This window comes from Salmo salar, chromosome 06, assembly GCF_965601325.2.
Source record: "Salmo salar chromosome 06, fSalSal1, whole genome shotgun sequence".
Lineage (NCBI taxonomy): Eukaryota > Metazoa > Chordata > Actinopteri > Salmoniformes > Salmonidae > Salmo > Salmo salar.
Window position 1 is genome coordinate 25,032,042 of NC_138296.1, and position 19,689 is coordinate 25,051,730.

General features: G+C 42.9%; 1 protein-coding gene across 1 annotated transcript; it reads left to right on the plus strand.

The window, feature by feature from the left end:
* The first annotated feature begins 316 nt into the window (after positions 1–316).
* On the plus strand, positions 317–15,896 carry LOC106606674 (neuronal pentraxin-2). Its single transcript, XM_045719964.2, has 5 exons — positions 317–1,263; positions 4,632–4,884; positions 8,437–8,681; positions 12,503–12,682; positions 13,347–15,896. Exons 1-5 carry the CDS (start codon positions 817–819, stop codon positions 13,572–13,574), a joined length of 1,353 nt encoding a protein of 450 aa, XP_045575920.1. The 5' UTR covers positions 317–816; the 3' UTR covers positions 13,575–15,896.
* Positions 15,897–19,689: the final 3,793 nt, after the last annotated feature.

A 19,689-nucleotide genomic window follows, 5' to 3' on the forward strand; every position in this document is an offset into this window, starting at 1 on the left:
AGAGGCTATGGACTGACAAGAAACCTGATTTAATTTCCAAACCGAACTCACTGTTGACTACTTTAGACTAGATAAAGGCTCTCACCTTGCACTCACGATATTAGAGACCTCATCCAAAAACACTTTGGCATGCACGGGATGGTGTTCACTTCTGAAACTCCAGGCATTTTTTTACAAACAGATCGAACAGAACTCACAAGGCAAAGCATGACTCGTCTGTGCTGGGATCCGATGATGACGTGGTCCGAATCTCAGCGAGCTTGAACAGATGATGATGAGCGGGAGCGCCCCGGCCCGCGCGCGCGCCCCATATTAATCTGTTGAAGCTAGGTCGCTGTCTTTTCAGCACCATGGACCGTGTGGAGAGAAACCTTTCCGAGCAGCAACAACCTGCAACAACTTCGTGACTAGAATCAATTCTACACCTTTTACTGGGATAGTAACTTTCTTTCGGTAAAATTAGAATTGCCTTGCTATTAATTCATTTAGGTTTGGAGAGGGAACACGGATTGCTCTATGCCATTTGCGACTAGGGCATTTATCATTATGTTGTTGGATGGCTTATGATAGTATTTGATTGCAGCTCTCAGACAATTAATCTAAATTGTTTTGAAGTTCTGTTGACTTTAGTAAATGATCTCGTGTCAGTTCCGAAGTCCAGAACTATGTCTACCATCTGATTTATGTTATTGTGCGTTTTGGTGTTGAATACAAGAGTTTAGCCTAGGCTATTTAACCTATCGATGTGATTCAACGAAGAACATTAATTTCGGGAGGAGTTTTCCAAACATACAAGGAATCTGTGCTCTATCCGGCATGCTTGCTTTCTTAGTTGGACTTTTATACCTAGTGAGTGGACGCACGGTGCGCGCTCAGGATGCGACAGGTAGCCGCTTCTTCTGCTCCGCCATCCCGGCGGACGCCGACCCTAGCTGCTCGTTCGACCCCAACGGTAACCGCGTGCAGAGCACCAGCCCCGTGGAGGACGAGCTACGGAACACCATCCTTCAACTCCGAGAGACCATCCTCCAGCAGAAGGAGACTATCGTGAGTCAGCAGGGCACTATAAAGGAGCTGAACTCCAAACTGGCCCGCTGCGAGGCGGCCGCGGAGGACTCTGCCGGCAGGTCCAGGGGCCAGAGCTCCAGGCGGAAGGACTACAGTAAGAACACAATGGGAGACCTTCCCAGGGACCCCACGGAAACTATAGACCAGTTGGGAAAGACCATGCAGGGGCTCAAGGGTCGGTTGGAGAATCTGGAGGTGAGATAAGGAGGCTGTAGTGGCTACAGTAAATTATATAATTCATGTCAAATGTATTTTTTATTATTATACACTGTAGCATTTTTGTATGGAGGTTAATATATGAATATACCCCTATATGAATATGGATGTTTGTGGTTATAGCTACAGTAAATAATAATGATCATGCTTTTCATATCGCTCTTACATTGTGTATGGAGGTTACTCAGCCCTTTTACCTTTTCACCACAAATGTGTAGCACCCACCACATCAGACATGTCTGATACTGAATGTAGCCTACACGAAAATACACTACCCACTTACTCTTCCTTAACACCAAAGGGTAATGTAGTGTAGTATGGCAGAAGCATGCTGCTTATCCTTGATGAATCAAAGCAGCTGATATGAATAGACAATCAGCACACATAAATTGGTGTTAAAAGTGTCAGGCACCATCCGTGGAGAAGTCGAGCAGAGATGTGTATTTTCAATAATTCATATTCATTTTTCCATGCGGCACCACACGCAGTCTTGTCATTTTTCCAACTGCTTGTGCAATTTATGTCGCAAATCATACAAACATTTCCCCTGGCTTTGTATCCACTGTATCACGGAGGAGGTCCTATCTACGCAGCAAACAGACAAAGAAGAAAAAGGCCTATTGTGGGTATGCCCACCATAGAATCCAATTCTAATTCTATGATGCCCACAGCTTGGTTAGTTAAGGTGATTCATCTCATTAATCTATTATATTGTCGTCACAATCAAAGTCATGTGGGAGTGGCAGCCCCTGGCATAATCACAATCACACAGATAGCAGTTCTTTCTGGTGCCAGTGAATAAGTGTGCTGGTCTCACGTGGCTATATGATGATCATATCTCTGGTTGCATCCCAAATGGCACCCTGTTACCTTTATATCGCACTACAAGGGAAAGGATGCTATTTGAGACGCAGACCGTATCTCTCTGATAATATTGAGGTCATGTATGTTATTGTAACTGTGCAATCCGTTTGCGGCTGATGTAGCCTTTATTTATAAGCACCAATCCTTTATGTCGTTAGTAGATATAATACATGATTGCACAGTGTGGAATAAAACTGATAAAACAATTACATTAAAGTGCAATAGGAAATAAATAGGTTTACATCTCTCTCTCTCTCTCTCTCTCTCTCTCTCTCTCTCTCTCTCTCTCTCTCTCTATATATATATATATATATATATATATATATATATATATACATATATATATATATATATAGAGAGAGAGAGAGAGAGAGAGAGAGAGAGAGATGTAAAACCTATTTATTTCATATTGCACTTTACTGTAATTGTTTTAACTGTTACAGTATATAGTCGGACGTTTACATACACCTTAGCCAAATACATTTAAACTCAGTTTTTCACAATTCATTGTGACATTTAATCCTAGTAAAAATGCCCAGTTAGGATCACCACTTTATTTTAAGAATGCGAAATGTCAGAATAATAATAGAGAATTATTTATTTTAGCTTTTATTTCTTTCATCACATTCCCAGTGGGTCAGAAGTTTACATACACTCAATTAGTATTTGCTAGAATTGCCTTTAAATTGTTTAACTTGGGTCAAACGTTTCGGGTAGCCTTCCACAAGCTTCCTACAATAAGTTGGGTGAATTTTGGCCCATTCCTCCTGACAGAGCTCGTGTAACTGAATCAGGTTTGTAGGCGTCCTTGCTTGCACACACTTTTTCAATTCTGCCCACAAATGTTATATAGTATTGAGGTCAGGGCTTTGTGATGGCCACTCCAATACCTTGACTTTGTTGTCCTTAAGCCATTTTGCCACAACTTTGGAAGTATGCTTGAGGTCATTGGCCATTTGGAAGACCCATTTGCGACCAAGCTTTAACTTCCTGACTGATGTCTTGAGATGTTGCTTCAATATATCCACATAATTTTCTTTCCTCATGATGCCATCTATTTTGCGAAGTGCACCTGTCCCTCCTGCAGCAAAGCACCCCCACAACATGATGCTGCCACCCCTGTGCTTCACGGTTGGGATGGTGTTCTTCGGCTTGCAAGCCTCCCCCTTTTTCCTCCAAATATAACAATGGTCATTATGGCCAAACAGTTCTATTTTTGTTTCAACAGACCAGACAACATTTCTCCAAAAAGTACGATCTTTTTCCCCATGTGCAGTTGCAAACCGTAGTCTGGCTTTTTTATGGCGGTTTTGGAGCAGTGGCTTCCTTGCAGAGTGGCCTTTCAGGTTATGTCGATATAGGCCTTGTTTTACTGCGGATATAGATACTTTTGTACCTGTTTCCTCCAGCATCTTCACAAGGTCCTTTGCTGTTGTTCTGTGATTGATTTGCACTTTTGGCACCAAAGTACGTTCATCTCTAGGAGACAGAACGCGTCTCCTTCCTGAGCGGTATGACGGCTGCGTGGTGCCATTGTGTTTATACTTGTGTACTATTGTTTGTACAGATGAACGTGGTACCTTCACGCGTTTCGAAATTGCTCCCAAGGATGAACCAGACTTGTGGAGGTCTACAATTTTTTTCTGAGGTCTTGGCTGATTTATTTTGATTTTCCCATGATGTCAAGCAAAGAGGCACTGAGTTTGAAGGTAGGCCTTGAAATACATCCACAGGTACACCTCCAATTGACTCAAATGATGTCAATTAGCCTATCAGAAGCTTCTAAAGCCATGACATAATTTTCTGGAATTTTACAAGCTGTTTAAAGGCACAGTCAACTTAGTGTATGTAAAACTCTGACCCACTGGAATTGTGATACAGTGAATTATAAGTGAAATAATCTGTCTGTAAACAATTGTTGGAAAAATGACTTGTGTCATGCACAAAGTAGATGTCCTAACTGACTTGCCAAACTATAGTTTGTGAACAAGAAATTTGTGGATTGGTTGAAAAACGAATTTAATGACTCCAACCTAAGTGTATGTAAACTTCCGACTTCAACTGTGTATATATATATTTCTCTCTCTTTCCTTCTCTCTCTCTTCCTCTCTCTCTCCACATATATGCTTAATACATGACAAAAAAATCAGTGATATAGGTCATTCCATCAGTTTTTTTTTATAACTCTCATAATCTTATGCACAAGGCAAATTTATTCCTCTGGGGTTAGACCCCTCATAAATAAGCAGGACAAATTCAAATGAATGATTTTCAAAAGTGTGCTTGTGTGTGTTTGTTTTTGTGTTTGGGGTGATGCACTTAATTATTACTCCAACGGGTCCCTGAAAGGACCTCCCCAACGTATATATTGTCCCTGTTCCTTGATCCTACCCCCACTCTGAACACAGCAGAACACAACCTGTGACTGAACGACAGAACGTCCGGATCGGGGATTAACTCTCTCTCTCCTCCCTCCACCACAGCAGCAGCAGTTGCGTGCCAACACGTCAGCAGCAGCAGCAGCAGGTGCGGGTGGGAATGCAGTGGGGCCCCTACCGGCGGAGCTGCGGGAGCTGCTGAAGCACCGTTTGGGGGCCCTAGAGGGCCAGCTTCTGAGGAAGGTGGCCGAGCTGGAGGAAGAGAAGAGCCAGCTGTACAACGAGACGGCCGCCCACCGTCAGCGTACCGAGAGCACCCTCACCTCACTGCTGGAGAGGATCACAGAGCTGGAGAGAAGTAAGTGATATTTTCTCACTGACCCTCCCTCAATCTTACTATTTCTCATCCTCACTCTTTCTCAGTCTCCATCTTTATTTACCCAGGCCAGAGGATCACAGAGCTGGAGAGAAGGGGGTTTATTCCCCCTCACTCCCCTCGTTCTCACCCTCACTCCCCTCGTTCCCACCCTCACTCCCCTCGTTCTCACCCTCACTCCCCTCGTTCCCACCCTCACTCCCCTCGTTCCCACCCTCACTCCCCTCGTTCTCACCCTCACTCCGCTCGTTCTCACCCTCACTCCCCTCGTTCCCACCCTCACTCCCCTCGTTCCCACCCTCACTCCCTTTCTCCCTCTATTTTAGCAGGTCCCCTAAACTCACCTCCCCCTGCATCCTCTCTCTGTGGCCTTCTCTTGCTGTTTCTCTTTCTTTGATTCTCACACCCATTCTCTCTCTCTCTCTCTCTCTCTCTCTCTCTCTCTCTCTCTCTCTGCCTCTCCTTGCTTATTATCTCTCTCTGTTGGAGATCAGAAAATAGCTGGAGAGAAATTCAGGGACCTCTTCATCCCTCTCGATCCTCCTTTGACTACAGACCCAACCACTCACGTTCTGACTGTGACTGCCTCTTCCTCCTTATTTTGGATACTACAACACACATACATTATTTTGTTTATTCGGGATCCCCAATAGCTGTTACTATAGCAGCAGAGACTTATGCTGAGATTTGGGTGGGGAGGCAGAGACCGTCTGACCATCCGATGCCTGTCATTGATCAGGCTCTCTCCATGCACCCGAGTCTTCTCATTTTGATTCTGCCCCTCTCTCCCTCTAATTCATTATTTTCTTGCATTCTTCTCTGTTTCTCTCTCTTTTGCTCTCACTCTCATCTTACTGCTTCCAGAAAGACAGACTGTCTCTGATTCTCTCTCACTCTCATTGTAACAGATGTGTATATAATGCTGCCTTACTGACACCTCATCAGTGTTTCAATTAAGACTGGAAACAATACAAGCTGTTATACTTCCACCAACCAGTGCCCATCCACATTTGTATTAATGCTCAATCATCATCATAATGTATGCCATTTAGCAGCTGCTTTTGTCCAAAGCGACTTACGGTCATGCGTGTATACATTTTACGTATGGGTGACACATTTGTTTTACCTAGGCTAATTCATTTCTTAAAAAATGAAGGAGGAGTGAGAGAGACAGAGAGAAAGAGAGAGAAAGAGAAATATATTTCATAATTTTTTTATACTTGCAAATGCAGCTAGCTAGTTTAGCCTACTCAAACACCCGACTCAGAGGGATGCTATGCTACAGTATGTTAGCTAGCTGGGTATGACTATCCAACACTGGAACTCTTCCAAGTCAAGGTAAACATTTGGTTTTACTAATTTATTGCCGCCGGGGCCCGCCAGTGTAACTGCTAACCTGGTTATTAACTGTCCACTGTACTACATGATTGTAGCAGGTTTACTAACGCGTTATTTACATTAGCTATATTGACTCTGACGTTACATTAGCTAATATGGTGACAATGAAGTAGGCTGTGTGTAGTGGTTATGATATGAATGTTTGGCTTGGAAAGATTTTTTGGCCTGATCACAGACAGTTGATGTGTTGTGCATTGAAGTCCACAAGCGAAGGGACAAGGTGAGAGGAGGAGAGCACGTAGATGTGAGAAGGAATACAATGAGATGTTTGTATATGGCTATGAAAGTTAACATTCTGCCAAATAAAGCAAACGGAACAAAACGGGGGTAAACATACCTGAATTTGTCCAATAGAAACTCTCGTTTGCAACTGTTAGACTAATGATTACACCCTAGATCAGCTAGATACAGGCAATATTGTGCAAGGCTGTATTGAATGTGTCACTGTCTGTCCATGTGTCACTGTCTGTCACCTCAAATCTTTCTCTCGACCTGTGTGCACCTACTGTATGTTGTAAACTTTAATTCATAGGCTAGGTTGTAGCAACCTCATGATGGGTACAGGAAAAATTGTAGCATAATTTAGTAGCTTAAACCTATGGATGTTACATTGAACTGGGTGAATGGAATATGAATGACAGTCATCTAATATGCTGTAACATAAATAAGGCCAATTTAAAAAAAAGAATTGTCCTCCCTCATTTTAAACGGCACCGACCGCCACTGTCATCATCACCATCACCATGACCATCACCAACATCGAACCCTTACAGCCAATTTACGACAGTCCAACATCGAACCCTTACAGCCAATTTACGACAGTCCAACATCGAACCCTTACAGCCAATTTACAACAGTCCTACATCGAACCCTTACAGCCAATTTACGACAGTCCAACATCGAACCCTTACAGCCAATTTACAACAGTCCAACATCAAACCCTTACAGCCAATTTACGACAGTCCAACATCGAACCCTTACAGCCAATTTACGACAGTCCAACATCGAACCCTTACAGCCAATTTACGACAGTCCAACATCGAACCCTTACAGCCAATTTACTACAGTCCTACATCGAACCCTTACAGCCAATTTACGACAGTCCAACATCGAACCCTTACAGCCAATTTACGACAGTCCTACATCGAACCCTTACAGCCAATTTACGACAGTCCTACATCGAACCCTTACAGCCAATTTACGACAGTCCAACATCGAACCCTTACAGACAATTTACGACAGTCCAACATCAAACCCTTACAGCCAATTTACGACAGTCCAACATCAAACCCTTACAGCCAATTTACGACAGTCCTACATCGTCAAAGTCAGCGGCCCACTACCCATCCTTGCTCATTAGCTTTATAGAGGGCAGTGGTAGTAGACAGTGGTAGTAGACAGTGATAGTAGATAGTGGTAGTAAACAGTTGTAGTAGACAGTGGTAGTAAGCAGTTGTAGTAGGCAGTGGTAGTAGACAGTGGTAGTAGACAGTGGTAGTAGACAGTGGTAGTAGACAGTTGTAGTAGACAGTTGTAGTAGACAGTTGTAGTAGACAGTTGTAGTAGACAGTGGTAGTAGACAGTTGTAGTAGACAGTGGTAGTAAGCAGTTGTAGTAGACAGTGGTAGTAGACAGTGGTAGTAGACAGTGGTAGTAGGCAGTGGTAGTAGACAGTTGTAGTAGACAGTTGTAGTAGACAGTGGTAGTAAGCAGTTGTAGTAGGCAGTGGTAGTAGACAGTGGTAGTAGACAGTTGTAGTAGACAGTTGTAGTAGACAGTTGTAGTAGACAGTGGTAGTAGACAGTTGTAGTAGACAGTGGTAGTAGACAGTGGTAGTAGGCAGTTGTAGTAGACAGTGGTAGTAGACAGTGGTAGTAGACAGTGGTAGTAGGCGGTGGTAGTAGACAGTACTAACAGTGGAAGGCTGTCTGTCTACTTTGGACGATGCACCGTTGGGTTACTACTATCATCGGCTTGCTTTCCATAGTAACCAATGGTTCAATAAGAGCCCCCTATGTCGGCAGACTCAGACACGGTGGTGTTTGTGAACAGTGCAGGTCATGACCGATGAAAGTGATGGATACTACCTCTATCTAATCATTATCTAATCATTTTCACACCTCTGTTTGTCTTCAGGTAACAACGCATTTAAGTCGCCCGAGGATTTCAAGGTGTCTCTCCCCCTGCGCACCAACTACCTGTACGGACGCATCAAGAAGAGTCTCCCTGAGATGTATGCCTTCACAGTGTGTATGTGGCTGAAGTCCAGCGCCAGCCCTGGTATAGGAACCCCCTTCTCCTACGGGGTGCCAGGACAGGCCAATGAAATCGTGCTCATCGAGTGGGGCAACAACCCCATAGAGCTGTTGGTCAACGACAAAGTAAGTCCTAGTCTTTTATTGATTGTCCATTACAAAAACAACTCCTGGGCTATGGCGACGAAAGACTAATTTACTCTAAAGAACTTGGTTACAGTTGAGCATGTATCATTGTGCATTTTCTATTACAAAAACAAACTGTGACGATTGAATAGACACAGAACGATCAAGCCAGCACAGAAAAGGAACTGAAATGGAGTCATGTTGTAGTCCTTCCAGTCTGTTTTCAGGGGGTAGATCCAACAGTTTCTTGAACCTGGGTCCAGCGACTATCAAGGCAACACCATGGCCGTTACACCAAGAGGCCCACATCTCTTGTCGAGGGTCCTAGGTTGGCTTAAGGTCGCTTCAATATTTACATTTAATACTGAAAATCAGACACTTTCCCCCCTTGTTAACCAATGCTTTTTGAAGGAAGACAATTTCCAACGTGCTCAAAAAGATGCTACAATTAATATTTCATCGGTTTCTGTCTTCAAAGGAATACAACCATGGCAATCGCAGTGTTTGAATAGACAACACTAATAGTTATTTGTTCTGTGCGTTACTGCTGGATAACTGAACCTAGGGGCTCAGAGGGAATTGAGTTTGGCTGAAGTGAAGTAGGGTGGTTTTTTTCCAGTTGTGGGGTTGGATTTGGGTTTGTGTTGGGCATCTGGTTTATTGGCAGAGCCAGTTTTCCCCACAGTTCTGGTTTCACCATGCATTATGCATGTGTGTATGTCAGACAAACACTAGAAATGAAGAGAGAGAGAGAGAAGGGAGGGGGAGGGGGGAGGGGGGGAGCAGGAGCAGAGTATACAGGAAGGTAGAAGAGGGAACCAATATAGCACCAGAGATTAGAGGAACCAATACAGCACCAGAGATTAGAGGAACCAATACAGCACCAGAGATTAGAGGAACCAATACAGCACCAGAGAATAGAGGAACCAATATAGCACCAGAGAATAGAGGAACCAATACAGCACCAGAGATTAGAGGAACCAATACAGCACCAGAGAACAAAGCAACCAATACAGCACCAGAGAACAGAGGAACCAATACAGCATCAGAGAATAGAGGAACCAATACAGCACCAGAGAACAGAGGTACCAATACAGCACCAGAGAACAGAGGTACCAATACAGCACCAGAGAACAAAGCAACCAATACAGCACCAGAGAACAAAGCAACCAATACAGCACCAGAAAACAGAGGAACCAATACAGCACCAGAGAACAGAGGAACCAATACAGCACCAGAGAACAGAGGAACCAATACAGCACCAGAGAACAGAGGAACCAATACAGCACCGGAGAACAGTGCAACCAATACAGAACCACAGAATAGAGGAACCAATATAGCACCAGAGAACAGAGGAACCAATGAAAGTGTTAGTGAGTGTGAGAGAGGAGGAAATCATGAATATAACACTAATTTTCGTATGAAAATGTTTTAAAACCTAACTAACACGACCAAGGTCTGCATGGTGATTCCTGGTAATATAATCAACAGTTTAAGGTTAGAATGTTACACCATGTTCTTTTTTCAATGGTACACCATTCATCTGGTGCAGATGCTCTAGTGCTCCAAAATGAGATTCATTAAAGATAGAGAGAAAATCTGCCCTGGATCAAATCCATTCCACATACCTGTTGCATCTCATTATTTTGGCTTCTGTAAGGAGTTAAAGGATTCGTTCACTATTATAGAACCGTATCTCTAGTTTGGATGTAAATGGCATGTTTTAGAAGGGCCCAGATACTGTAGCAATTTCACTTGGTTTTGAGAAACATACTTCTCTGTGTAGCACAGCTGGTAACAGAAACCGCTCGAGTTGCATAAAATGGAATAACTTTGTGGATAAAGTTTGGAAATGCATAATTTAATGTGTACAACATCTAAAGACCTACATCACTATATTGAGAGGTTTGCCGTTTCTAAAAGGACTTACTTGGGTGTTTTTGGAGCCGTTGTTTTTCCGGAGCCCCCATACTGCAGAACGAGCAATGATAAAGTCTATTCTGGGTGCGATGTTTCTTAAAAGCAAGTAAAATCACCAAGTAAAATCCCTAAGTAAAATCCCTAAGTAAAATCACCAAGTAAAATCACAGAGTAAAATCACAGAGTAAAATCACTGAGTAAAATCACTGAGTAAAATCACCGAGTAAAATCACTGAGTAAAATCACCAAGTAAAATCCCTAGGTAAAATCACTAGGTAAAATCCCTAGGTAAAATCACTAGGTAAAATCACTAGGTAAAATCACAGAGTAAAATCACAGAGTAAAATCACAAAAAAAAGGGTCTGGACCCTTCTATAAGATGACATTTTCATCCAAAATATAGATTATGTAAAATAATATTGAACCAGTCCTTTAAAGCTTTCCTAATGCCACAATATATCCACAGGGAACTTATTTTATCAACACTTTCGCAGCAGTTGGCTGCCTATTGGACAAGAGTGTAGTTAAAATATCTTTTGATGTAGTGGTTGGTTTAGGTTTAGTCAATGCCCGGATGGGGTGGTTTTATTGAATTTCTTTCTGCACCTGACAGTGTCGGATCTAAAACGTGAAATGCCCTCACACCTTTAAGGATTGCTTGCAGGTGCATTCTAGGAAATGTTGAGTAATCGTTCATAGAAAATAAACTCCCTCATCACTTGTTGTTTATTTTTTGCAAATGTTTGGGCCTCGCAGCCTTTGTCAGAGCTTTGATTAGAGAATGTTTATTGAAATATTGGTGTGGACTAAAAGACATTCTGCAACTGTTTAATCTGCCGGGCCGGGTCCTATGTAAACAACAGTTCCTGTGTTTGTTTCCAGGCCACACGGTCAGGGAGAACCTCCTGGCTCCGGGTATGATATCAGACCTAACGTCCTCAGGTTGACTAAGGCTCAGGGATATTACTAGAGGGTAGTAATTAGGTCCACAGTATCAATGCTCTGGCTGATTGGCTTTAGTGTAAATTTGATATGCTGGAACACCTTTGGAGGTCAACTGTCTAGTTTCTCATGGGAGGGATTAAGAGCAGACAGGAAATTGTTGGCAGTAGCCTCTGCATTTCATGGTCTCTATGGTCTCTATGGCTCATATAGAACCTCTATATAAAGCTAATGACTTCCACTTCCATTCTCCCCTATGCTGAATCCTCTGTGGACCATGATGTCATTGTAAAGTCTGGGCAAAGCGCTGATGTTGTAACCTTTTGTAACCTGTGCTATTTCTTTCTGGTCTTGTTTTCGAAGTGCAATCCCATATGACTGCAATTTCTACAGTATATTGTCCCTATGTCACTTTACTCTTTATAAACTATTTGTAAAGTGCTGGTGTTGTCTTGCTCCATTTGGCCCTGTGTTGTGTGACTCAGTCAAAGCTTCATTGTGCCATCTGCCCCAGTGATATATAGCACTTGTGCTCTCTTGCCACTTACGGCAGATTGTACGGTTCAACTTGAGCTCTATTGCCCTATCTGCCCTGGGATATTCTCCCTGATAGTAAAGTCTACACTAAGCTCTTAAGGGGAATCCTATCCTTCACTTGAGTGAATGTTTTTCTAAGTTTCCCATAGACATCCATGCATGACTAAGTGAAAATTGGACTTATGTGGAAATTAAGATTCACCACACAAAGACTAAAGGCTCAACAGAATAAACACAGGTATTCTCTTGCCCCTTTTGCACCAGTTAGTATAGCCCCTCTAACATGAATTACCCTCCTTGCCCCTATAAGTATTCTACATTTACATTTGAGTCATTTAGCAGACACTCTTATCCAGAGCGGCTTACAATTAAAAGTGAATCCCATCTAACGTTGTACTGCCCATCTCACCCTTCTTACCCAGGTGGCCCAGTTGCCCCTGTCGGTGAGCGACGGCCGCTGGCACCACATCTGCATCACCTGGACGACGCGGGATGGCTTCTGGGAGGCGTACCAGGACGGGGAGAGACTGGGCACCGGGGAGAACCTGGCCCCCTGGCACCCAATTAAACCTGGAGGGGTGATCATCCTGGGACAGGAACAGGTGAGGCTCAGCCAGGCTCTGATGTACTCCCACCAGAGATGGAGAGGGAGAGGGAGAGGGGGAGGGTGTGTGTTCCTCCTGGAGAGGGAGAGATGAACAGGTGAGAAGGGGGAGGCAAGGCTCTTGTCACGCTATCAACACCTCTTTACCATTACCTCACCTCTCTGCCTGCCTTAACCAGTGACAGCGCACCTTTGGGAGCATTATTAGTGTGACACTCCAACAGATATCTCCATGACAGCACCTTACTATCTCTACGGCGATGTAGTACAGAACACTGACGCTATTAAGATCGTTCCCATAGGGACCCATTAATGTAACACTACGTAGCTGTTGGGTCACATTGGTTGGACTACTTTGTTCAGCACGTGTGGTGCTAGTCTATGTGGAAAGCTACAGTGCATGTAGTCTGTCTTTCATGGATAAAATTGCAATTGCAGAGTGAAATGACAGACACACAGAGGAAACCAATAGCAGAGCAATAGATCTGTCTCATCTATCAGACGTACTATACAATAATTATTTCAATTATCGTTCTGTTCCGGCTTTGGCAAAATTGTTGATGTCTTTGAATTCTTGTTGAATGCAGAAACGATGAATCACCCAGGCTATGACGTTTGTGTATACTGATGGGATTTTAAACACAGTCCCTCTCCCTCTACAGGACATGGTGGGCGGTCGTTTCGACGCCACCCAGGCCTTCGTTGGCGAGCTGAGCCAGTTCAACATGTGGGACCGGGTCCTCCGGCCTGTGGAGATCATGGGAATGGCCAACTGCTCCTCCTACATGCCCGGGAACATTGTTCCCTGGATCGACACCAACGTAGAAGTCATGGGAGGAGCATCCAAGGCAGCATTGGAGATCTGCGAGGACCGTATGTTCGAACCGTAAAGGAGTTGGATGTGTAACGTTGTTATGACACTGGGTTCCGAAGGTTCCAGAGGCTTGAGTGGTGGTTCTGGTTCCGTGCTCTCTGTGCTGCTTCAGAAACACCCCTCAAGAAGGAAAAAGGGCTCAACGGGTATTGCCTTTGTTTACAGACCTAGATCTAGTAAATGGGTCAACTTCTTGTTTTCCCAATGTGTTTTGGTGTGATTTTCCATGCTTAAGTACATGGCTCACAAGTTCATGCCCATTCCAACGTGATTCTAACTAGAGGATTTTACAGAGAACCCACTTGAGACTGAGGACTCTATACTCTGTATTCTGTCTTTTACTCCTTTAGCTAAATATCCTTTTGACTGAGTCATGTTTGAACACAGCTCCTCTCTAAGGCATTTCAAACACTGATAATCGAGCACTGTACTGTATTCAGTGAATGTGAGCTAATATATAACCCATAGAAGCTTTTATTGTGTTGTGTGGACAGCCATTTCTGAGTTGCATGGCAAACTTCTACGGTACATTATTTGAGCTTGTGTTCCTTTGCAGTAGAAAGAACCCCCATGTTCCAGAGAGGGCTATTGATGAGTATAAAATATAAAGGCAACAGTGGAATAGACCATTGACTTCATTTGGAGTCATTTTAAACATGTGCATGTGTTTTGACCTGTCACTGAGAGCATTGAGTGCAAAAGTTAATGCATGCGTACTGTATGTGTGTATGTGTGTGCATATGTACATGCACAGGTGGGTGTGTTTACTGTAATAGCAGTTTGTGTGTGTGTGGGTGTGTGCATGCTCTCGTTGTGTAAAAGGCCCTAGAGATTAGTGACGAGGACATTCACATTCTTGTAAATCTACTCTAATACCTCTCCTCCCCTTGAGCAGCTGCCATCCCAAGCAGCTTTGTGCAGCGGCCAGCCCAGGCAGGTTAAAAGCAAAGTCGGAAAGCTGCCGAGGACTGGCGGGAAGCCGGGAATTCAGCGCTCTGTGATCCACACTGGGGGAGCGTGAGTTGGAATGGGATGGGACTGGATGGCCTTCAAGGAAGGATTTTATCCATAATCTGTGTTAGTAAATATCATGTTTGTCAAATGAATGACAAGATTAATGTGAGCTATTTTACTATCCCGTTGCATTGTATAATATAGAGGCATTTTGCTATAAGCCAGAGAGACGCTATGAAAATGAAGACTGTGAAACTAAAGATGAGAAGAGATCTGAATGTTTCTGGTTGGAACAAGACAAAAAGCACTGGAACACTTTGCTATGTTTCTGTTTGTAGAAAATGTCTTTAATTTCCTTAGGGATAAGAAAAAAGAACCACGTTCTGAATTCATGTTGTGCTTCATTCCAGTCCATTTAAACTACAGTGATTTTAAATGTGGTGTAGTGGATACATGTGTGTCAAGTTTGCATCTTCAACGCTGTTCACATTTGTTTGGCTGCAACACAATACCACAATGCCTGTCAATTCAACCCTTATCTGGTTATGGAGAGTGCAAAGGACTAACCTGATGTTAGGAAACAAATGGACGTTTGTCTCTTCCTTTCCTTTGGGACATCTTGGAAAGATATATGTTTGTAAAAACAGAACAGCAGGATTCAGAACATTTCTGATGGCCTTTGAGAATGTATAATGCAGTAATGTTTTAAAGGGGTACACACCTATCATTTTAGAACATTTAAAAGTTATTCTACATATGAATGTCCTTTTATGTGTTATATAAATGTATCTGAAGGTTTTATTTCTGTAGAGAAGATTTAATTTCTTGTATTTTATTAGCATTTCTGCTCATGAGTTAATTTGTTTACCTGCACTGAATCACTGTTTCATTCAGAATGTTAGTGGAAAAAGGACACCTTCTTTCAAAATGTTCAATGGCCTTTTTTTTTTAGCACCGAATGTGCTTTTTATTTGCGGATGATTCAACTCATAAAGTTGGAATCCTTTATGGTGAAACAGCCACGTCCGTTTGGGATATTACAACAACAGAGAAGTTACTGCAAACAACAAACCCTGTTTTTCACCTCGGACATCATTGCACTACCTTTTTTTTTTACAATGCCGTGTGACAAAACAATAACAACGGTGGTGGGATGACCAGTAACGCTGCTTTCCCCTACTGTGGATTCCATCTTTCAGTTCAGCAAATATCATTTGTATTTTTGTCCTACAATGCAACCTTGGAATTGTGAAAAGATAAATGAGAAAGAAGAAAGGATTCAGCTGTTGCTTTAACCTCATCTTCATCTACCATTTATGTTCTGTGTCTCCATGCAGTGTGGTTGGATGTCCTCTTGCACCTAATAAAATATTCAAAATCCAAATACGAACAATCGTGACATCAGAAAGAGTTCAAGTGTTGAATAGAGTCATGGGTCAGCTGCAGAGTGCGGTGGAGGCTGGTGCAGGGAGAAAGGGGAGAATGGACCTCCCTTGTACTATTGAAAGACATTAAAGATAATGCAACATATTTAAAAACCATCCTTGTAATCAAACTATACTAAATACTGTATACTCACATGTCGGCTATTTCACTGTAGTAGGAGTATATACAGTCCCATGTGAGGATAAACAGGATAACGTCCAGTAAAACAGTTCCTCTGTCCTGTTCAGATTACCTAGGCTCAGTGGCTACTCATACTGCCTCCCCTTCTATCAATACAGATTCATCATAACCAAACACATGTTTTATAAGGCTTGTAAACTGCCAGAATGTGATTGTATACTTCGTAACACCGGTCTTATTTGTCGCGCTTGTCGACTACCGACACACAAAGTCAGGAGAGGTGTCATGTTGTGTGCAATGAGTCCCGAACCCAGAGGATATGAATGGATGTTTTCTCTTCCCCTCTCTCTCTCTCTCTCTCTCTATCCGTGGAATGTTATCAACAGCGGAGAAATCCTCTGGCTGGCAGCCTTCCAGGTGGAAATGAAAAATCGGCCTCAGTGGATTATGGGAAGCAGCAGCGGTAATGTAGGGCACGTTGTGTTGCGTTCGAGAGCTCTCCTCGCTCCCTGTTCTCTGCTTGAGCTGTCACGGTTGGCACTAATGCTTAATTCATGTGTTGCCGCGGCACCCCAGGGGGTCACATTGTGAATGCATTGTAAATCAAGCCCAATTACTGACTGTAAACAAGAGGATGGAAATAGTGGTTCAGTAAACTGTAGCTTTTTGACAAGTGCTGTGGAGATGGAGGGAGAGCACACTCTGCTTCAGAATTAAGGGGGTTAATTCTACTCTGAACTTAGATTTCCAATATGGTCTCATAAGAATGTGTCAAAATAATGACGTTTTACTATTGTAGGCAGCGATATGTCATATACGGTGACATATTACTTGTCTACTATATGACTGGCCGGCCAGTGGAGAAAGAGCTATTTTTCCATCTCAAAAGATTCTTTCCAGGTTTCTTCCTTCTTTCCCAACTGTTGCTAGAGGCATACCCTATTGGTGAGTTTAAAACTGGGTTTTGTGCAGCATTCTGTGACAAACGACAGCACTACCTACAAGAACCTACGCAAATGTAATTCAGATTGGCATGTAGCTAATATATCTCACTAGTGTAGAGGGAGATATATACATCTTTGTACCCAACAGTGAAATGATTCATCTGGATCTTTGAGAGAGTGGGGACGTGCTACTGCTATTATTGCGTTTAAACACTATGCATCAGCTACTGACTCTTTCCCGCATAGGAATAGACTTAGGGAGAATCAGCACAAGTCACGATAGTACAGAATTAAAGGAAGGAATTGCAAGGAATTTAATTAAATAAGTGCTAGCGTAGATGCAGATGTAATGATACCTACTTCAGGCTAAAAGTGCATCACTTGAAAGGGTTTAACTCAATGTTATTACCCAGTAGGCCAGTTGCCCCACTCCACTTCCCTAGCACAATGGATGGAGCGTAGGCTACGTATATTGCTCTGCGGATGACATTTGCACCCGAGGCTCACAATTATTTGGCAGATAGTTTATTAAGGCTTTGTATTCTGCTCCTACACATTCACATACAACACACACAGACACAGAGTCACACACACACCCATGATGTTGGGTGTTCACGCTATGCATTTTCAACAGAGCCCAAGGTTGTGTTGGAGTGTGTGAAGCTGGATGCATCCAAGTCTAAACCCTGTAATTAAAGCCAATCGGTGTCGGGCATATTTGATCATTGGTGGTAACGCATCCCATCACTGCTAAGTGAAGAATGGAGAATTAAAGGGCTCAATTAGAGAATTAAAGAGCTCTCAGACGGTCCTCTCAGGAGACGAAGAGAGTGCGGACTAGACGAGACCCAGCGCTTTCCTTCGTGACCGGGAGATAAAACTTAATTTCAGACCACAGAGAAGCTCCTTTGGCCCTGGTGATTATTAGAGTCTGTAGGATAAAGGCATTGAACAGCAGCAGGATGTCTCCAAGGCATTGCATTGCAGACTATACAGCTGGGTTTGGGTGTGTGCTGCCTGCTGCCGTTTTTTAGGCTACTTGGATCTCTCCGACTATTAGGCAGACCCACACACCCCATTTGGCCTCAACAGCTCTCATGAAATGAGGATTCATAAAGAACTCTTCTAATTTTTGCCCTTGTCTTCTCTCCATCTGGCTGCCATTTTGTTTTTAAATGAGCCTATTTTCTAAGCCCCTCCTTCTCTTTTATCTGTGCTGTTCATATTTAGTTAGTTTGTGTGTTCAAAATAAAAAAGTGAAGCAGAAGGCATGAAACCAGAAATACATCAATGTTACTCTTTAAAACACTGAAATTAATGTGCCTCAACAATGTAATTCAAAAGATAGTACTGTGTAATGATAGATTTAACTTGTGTAGATGTCTCAATTAAGAGACATACTGTATAAATAACATGTCAGCTTGGGTGACATATAAGTAACTACAACAGTTAAATGTCATAATTTTGAACATTTATAATGAGAACATGTTGGACACTTACTTTGATAAGTTTAGAGGCAATGCACATTCATCAACACTTCATAAATGTGTCAGCTGTAGCCCAAGCCAACAATACAGACACAGCCCAACAATGAACATGTTGTGGCCTCATTGGAAGATTTAATTTGTATTTCAGCAATTTTAAAACGCTGCCATTTTAATCACTAACCATTGGTCCATATGATATCGGAAATAGTATTTCTTGATATTTGATTGGATTTTGATACCGCGCCACTTTGATCATAATTACCTGGAACAAAGACAGACAATATGAGGAGGATTTTAAAGCCAGGATGAGTGGTTTCTTACAGAGAAAGAGAAAAAGGTTGAAATGTTGTTGCACACAAATCTAATTCACATGTCATTTACATATTTCTGTAACATCTTGATAACATATTTTAGTGTCTGTGTGTCTTTTGTTGTGTATCTAGTTTGTTTTTATATGTTTCTGTATTTGCTGGGGGAAACAAATGTCCCCTTTGGGGGATAAATAAAGTACGATCTTATCTTAGATAGCACCTCTCAAAAACGTCCCTGTGTTGTCTGACCACAACCACGCAACCAATATTATAGGCAACACTCAAATGTGTGACATTTATTTTTTACGCTGCCGTTGCAACAAATATGAATACATGTTTTGTTGCATTATGATGTAATGTTGACTGATAAGACAGCCAAGGGTCACAGCACTGAGGCAATCAACTCAAAGGCAACAAACGTTAATCTGGAGATATAAGCCTATACAGTATAATACAGTACATGAGTGATGGAGAAGCGTAGTGTGATCCTCTAGGTCTCTGTGGAAACTATTGGATCTACAGTACATCTGCCTTGGAGCCCGAGGATACTACATCTGCCTGGTAGGCTGAGGATAGTACATCTGCCTGGTAGGCTGAGGATACTACATCCTCCTGGGAGGCTGAGGATACTACATCTGCCTGGAAGGCTGAGGATACTACATCTGCCTGGTAGGCTGAGGATACTACATCTGCCTGGTAGGCTGAGGATACTACATCCCCCTGGGAGGCTGAGGATACTGCATCCGTCTGGTAGGCTGCGGATACTACATCTGCCTGGTAGGCTGAGGATACTACATCTGCCTGGTAGGCTGAGGATACTACATCCCCCTGGGAGGCTGAGGATACTGCATCCGTCTGGTAGGCTGCGG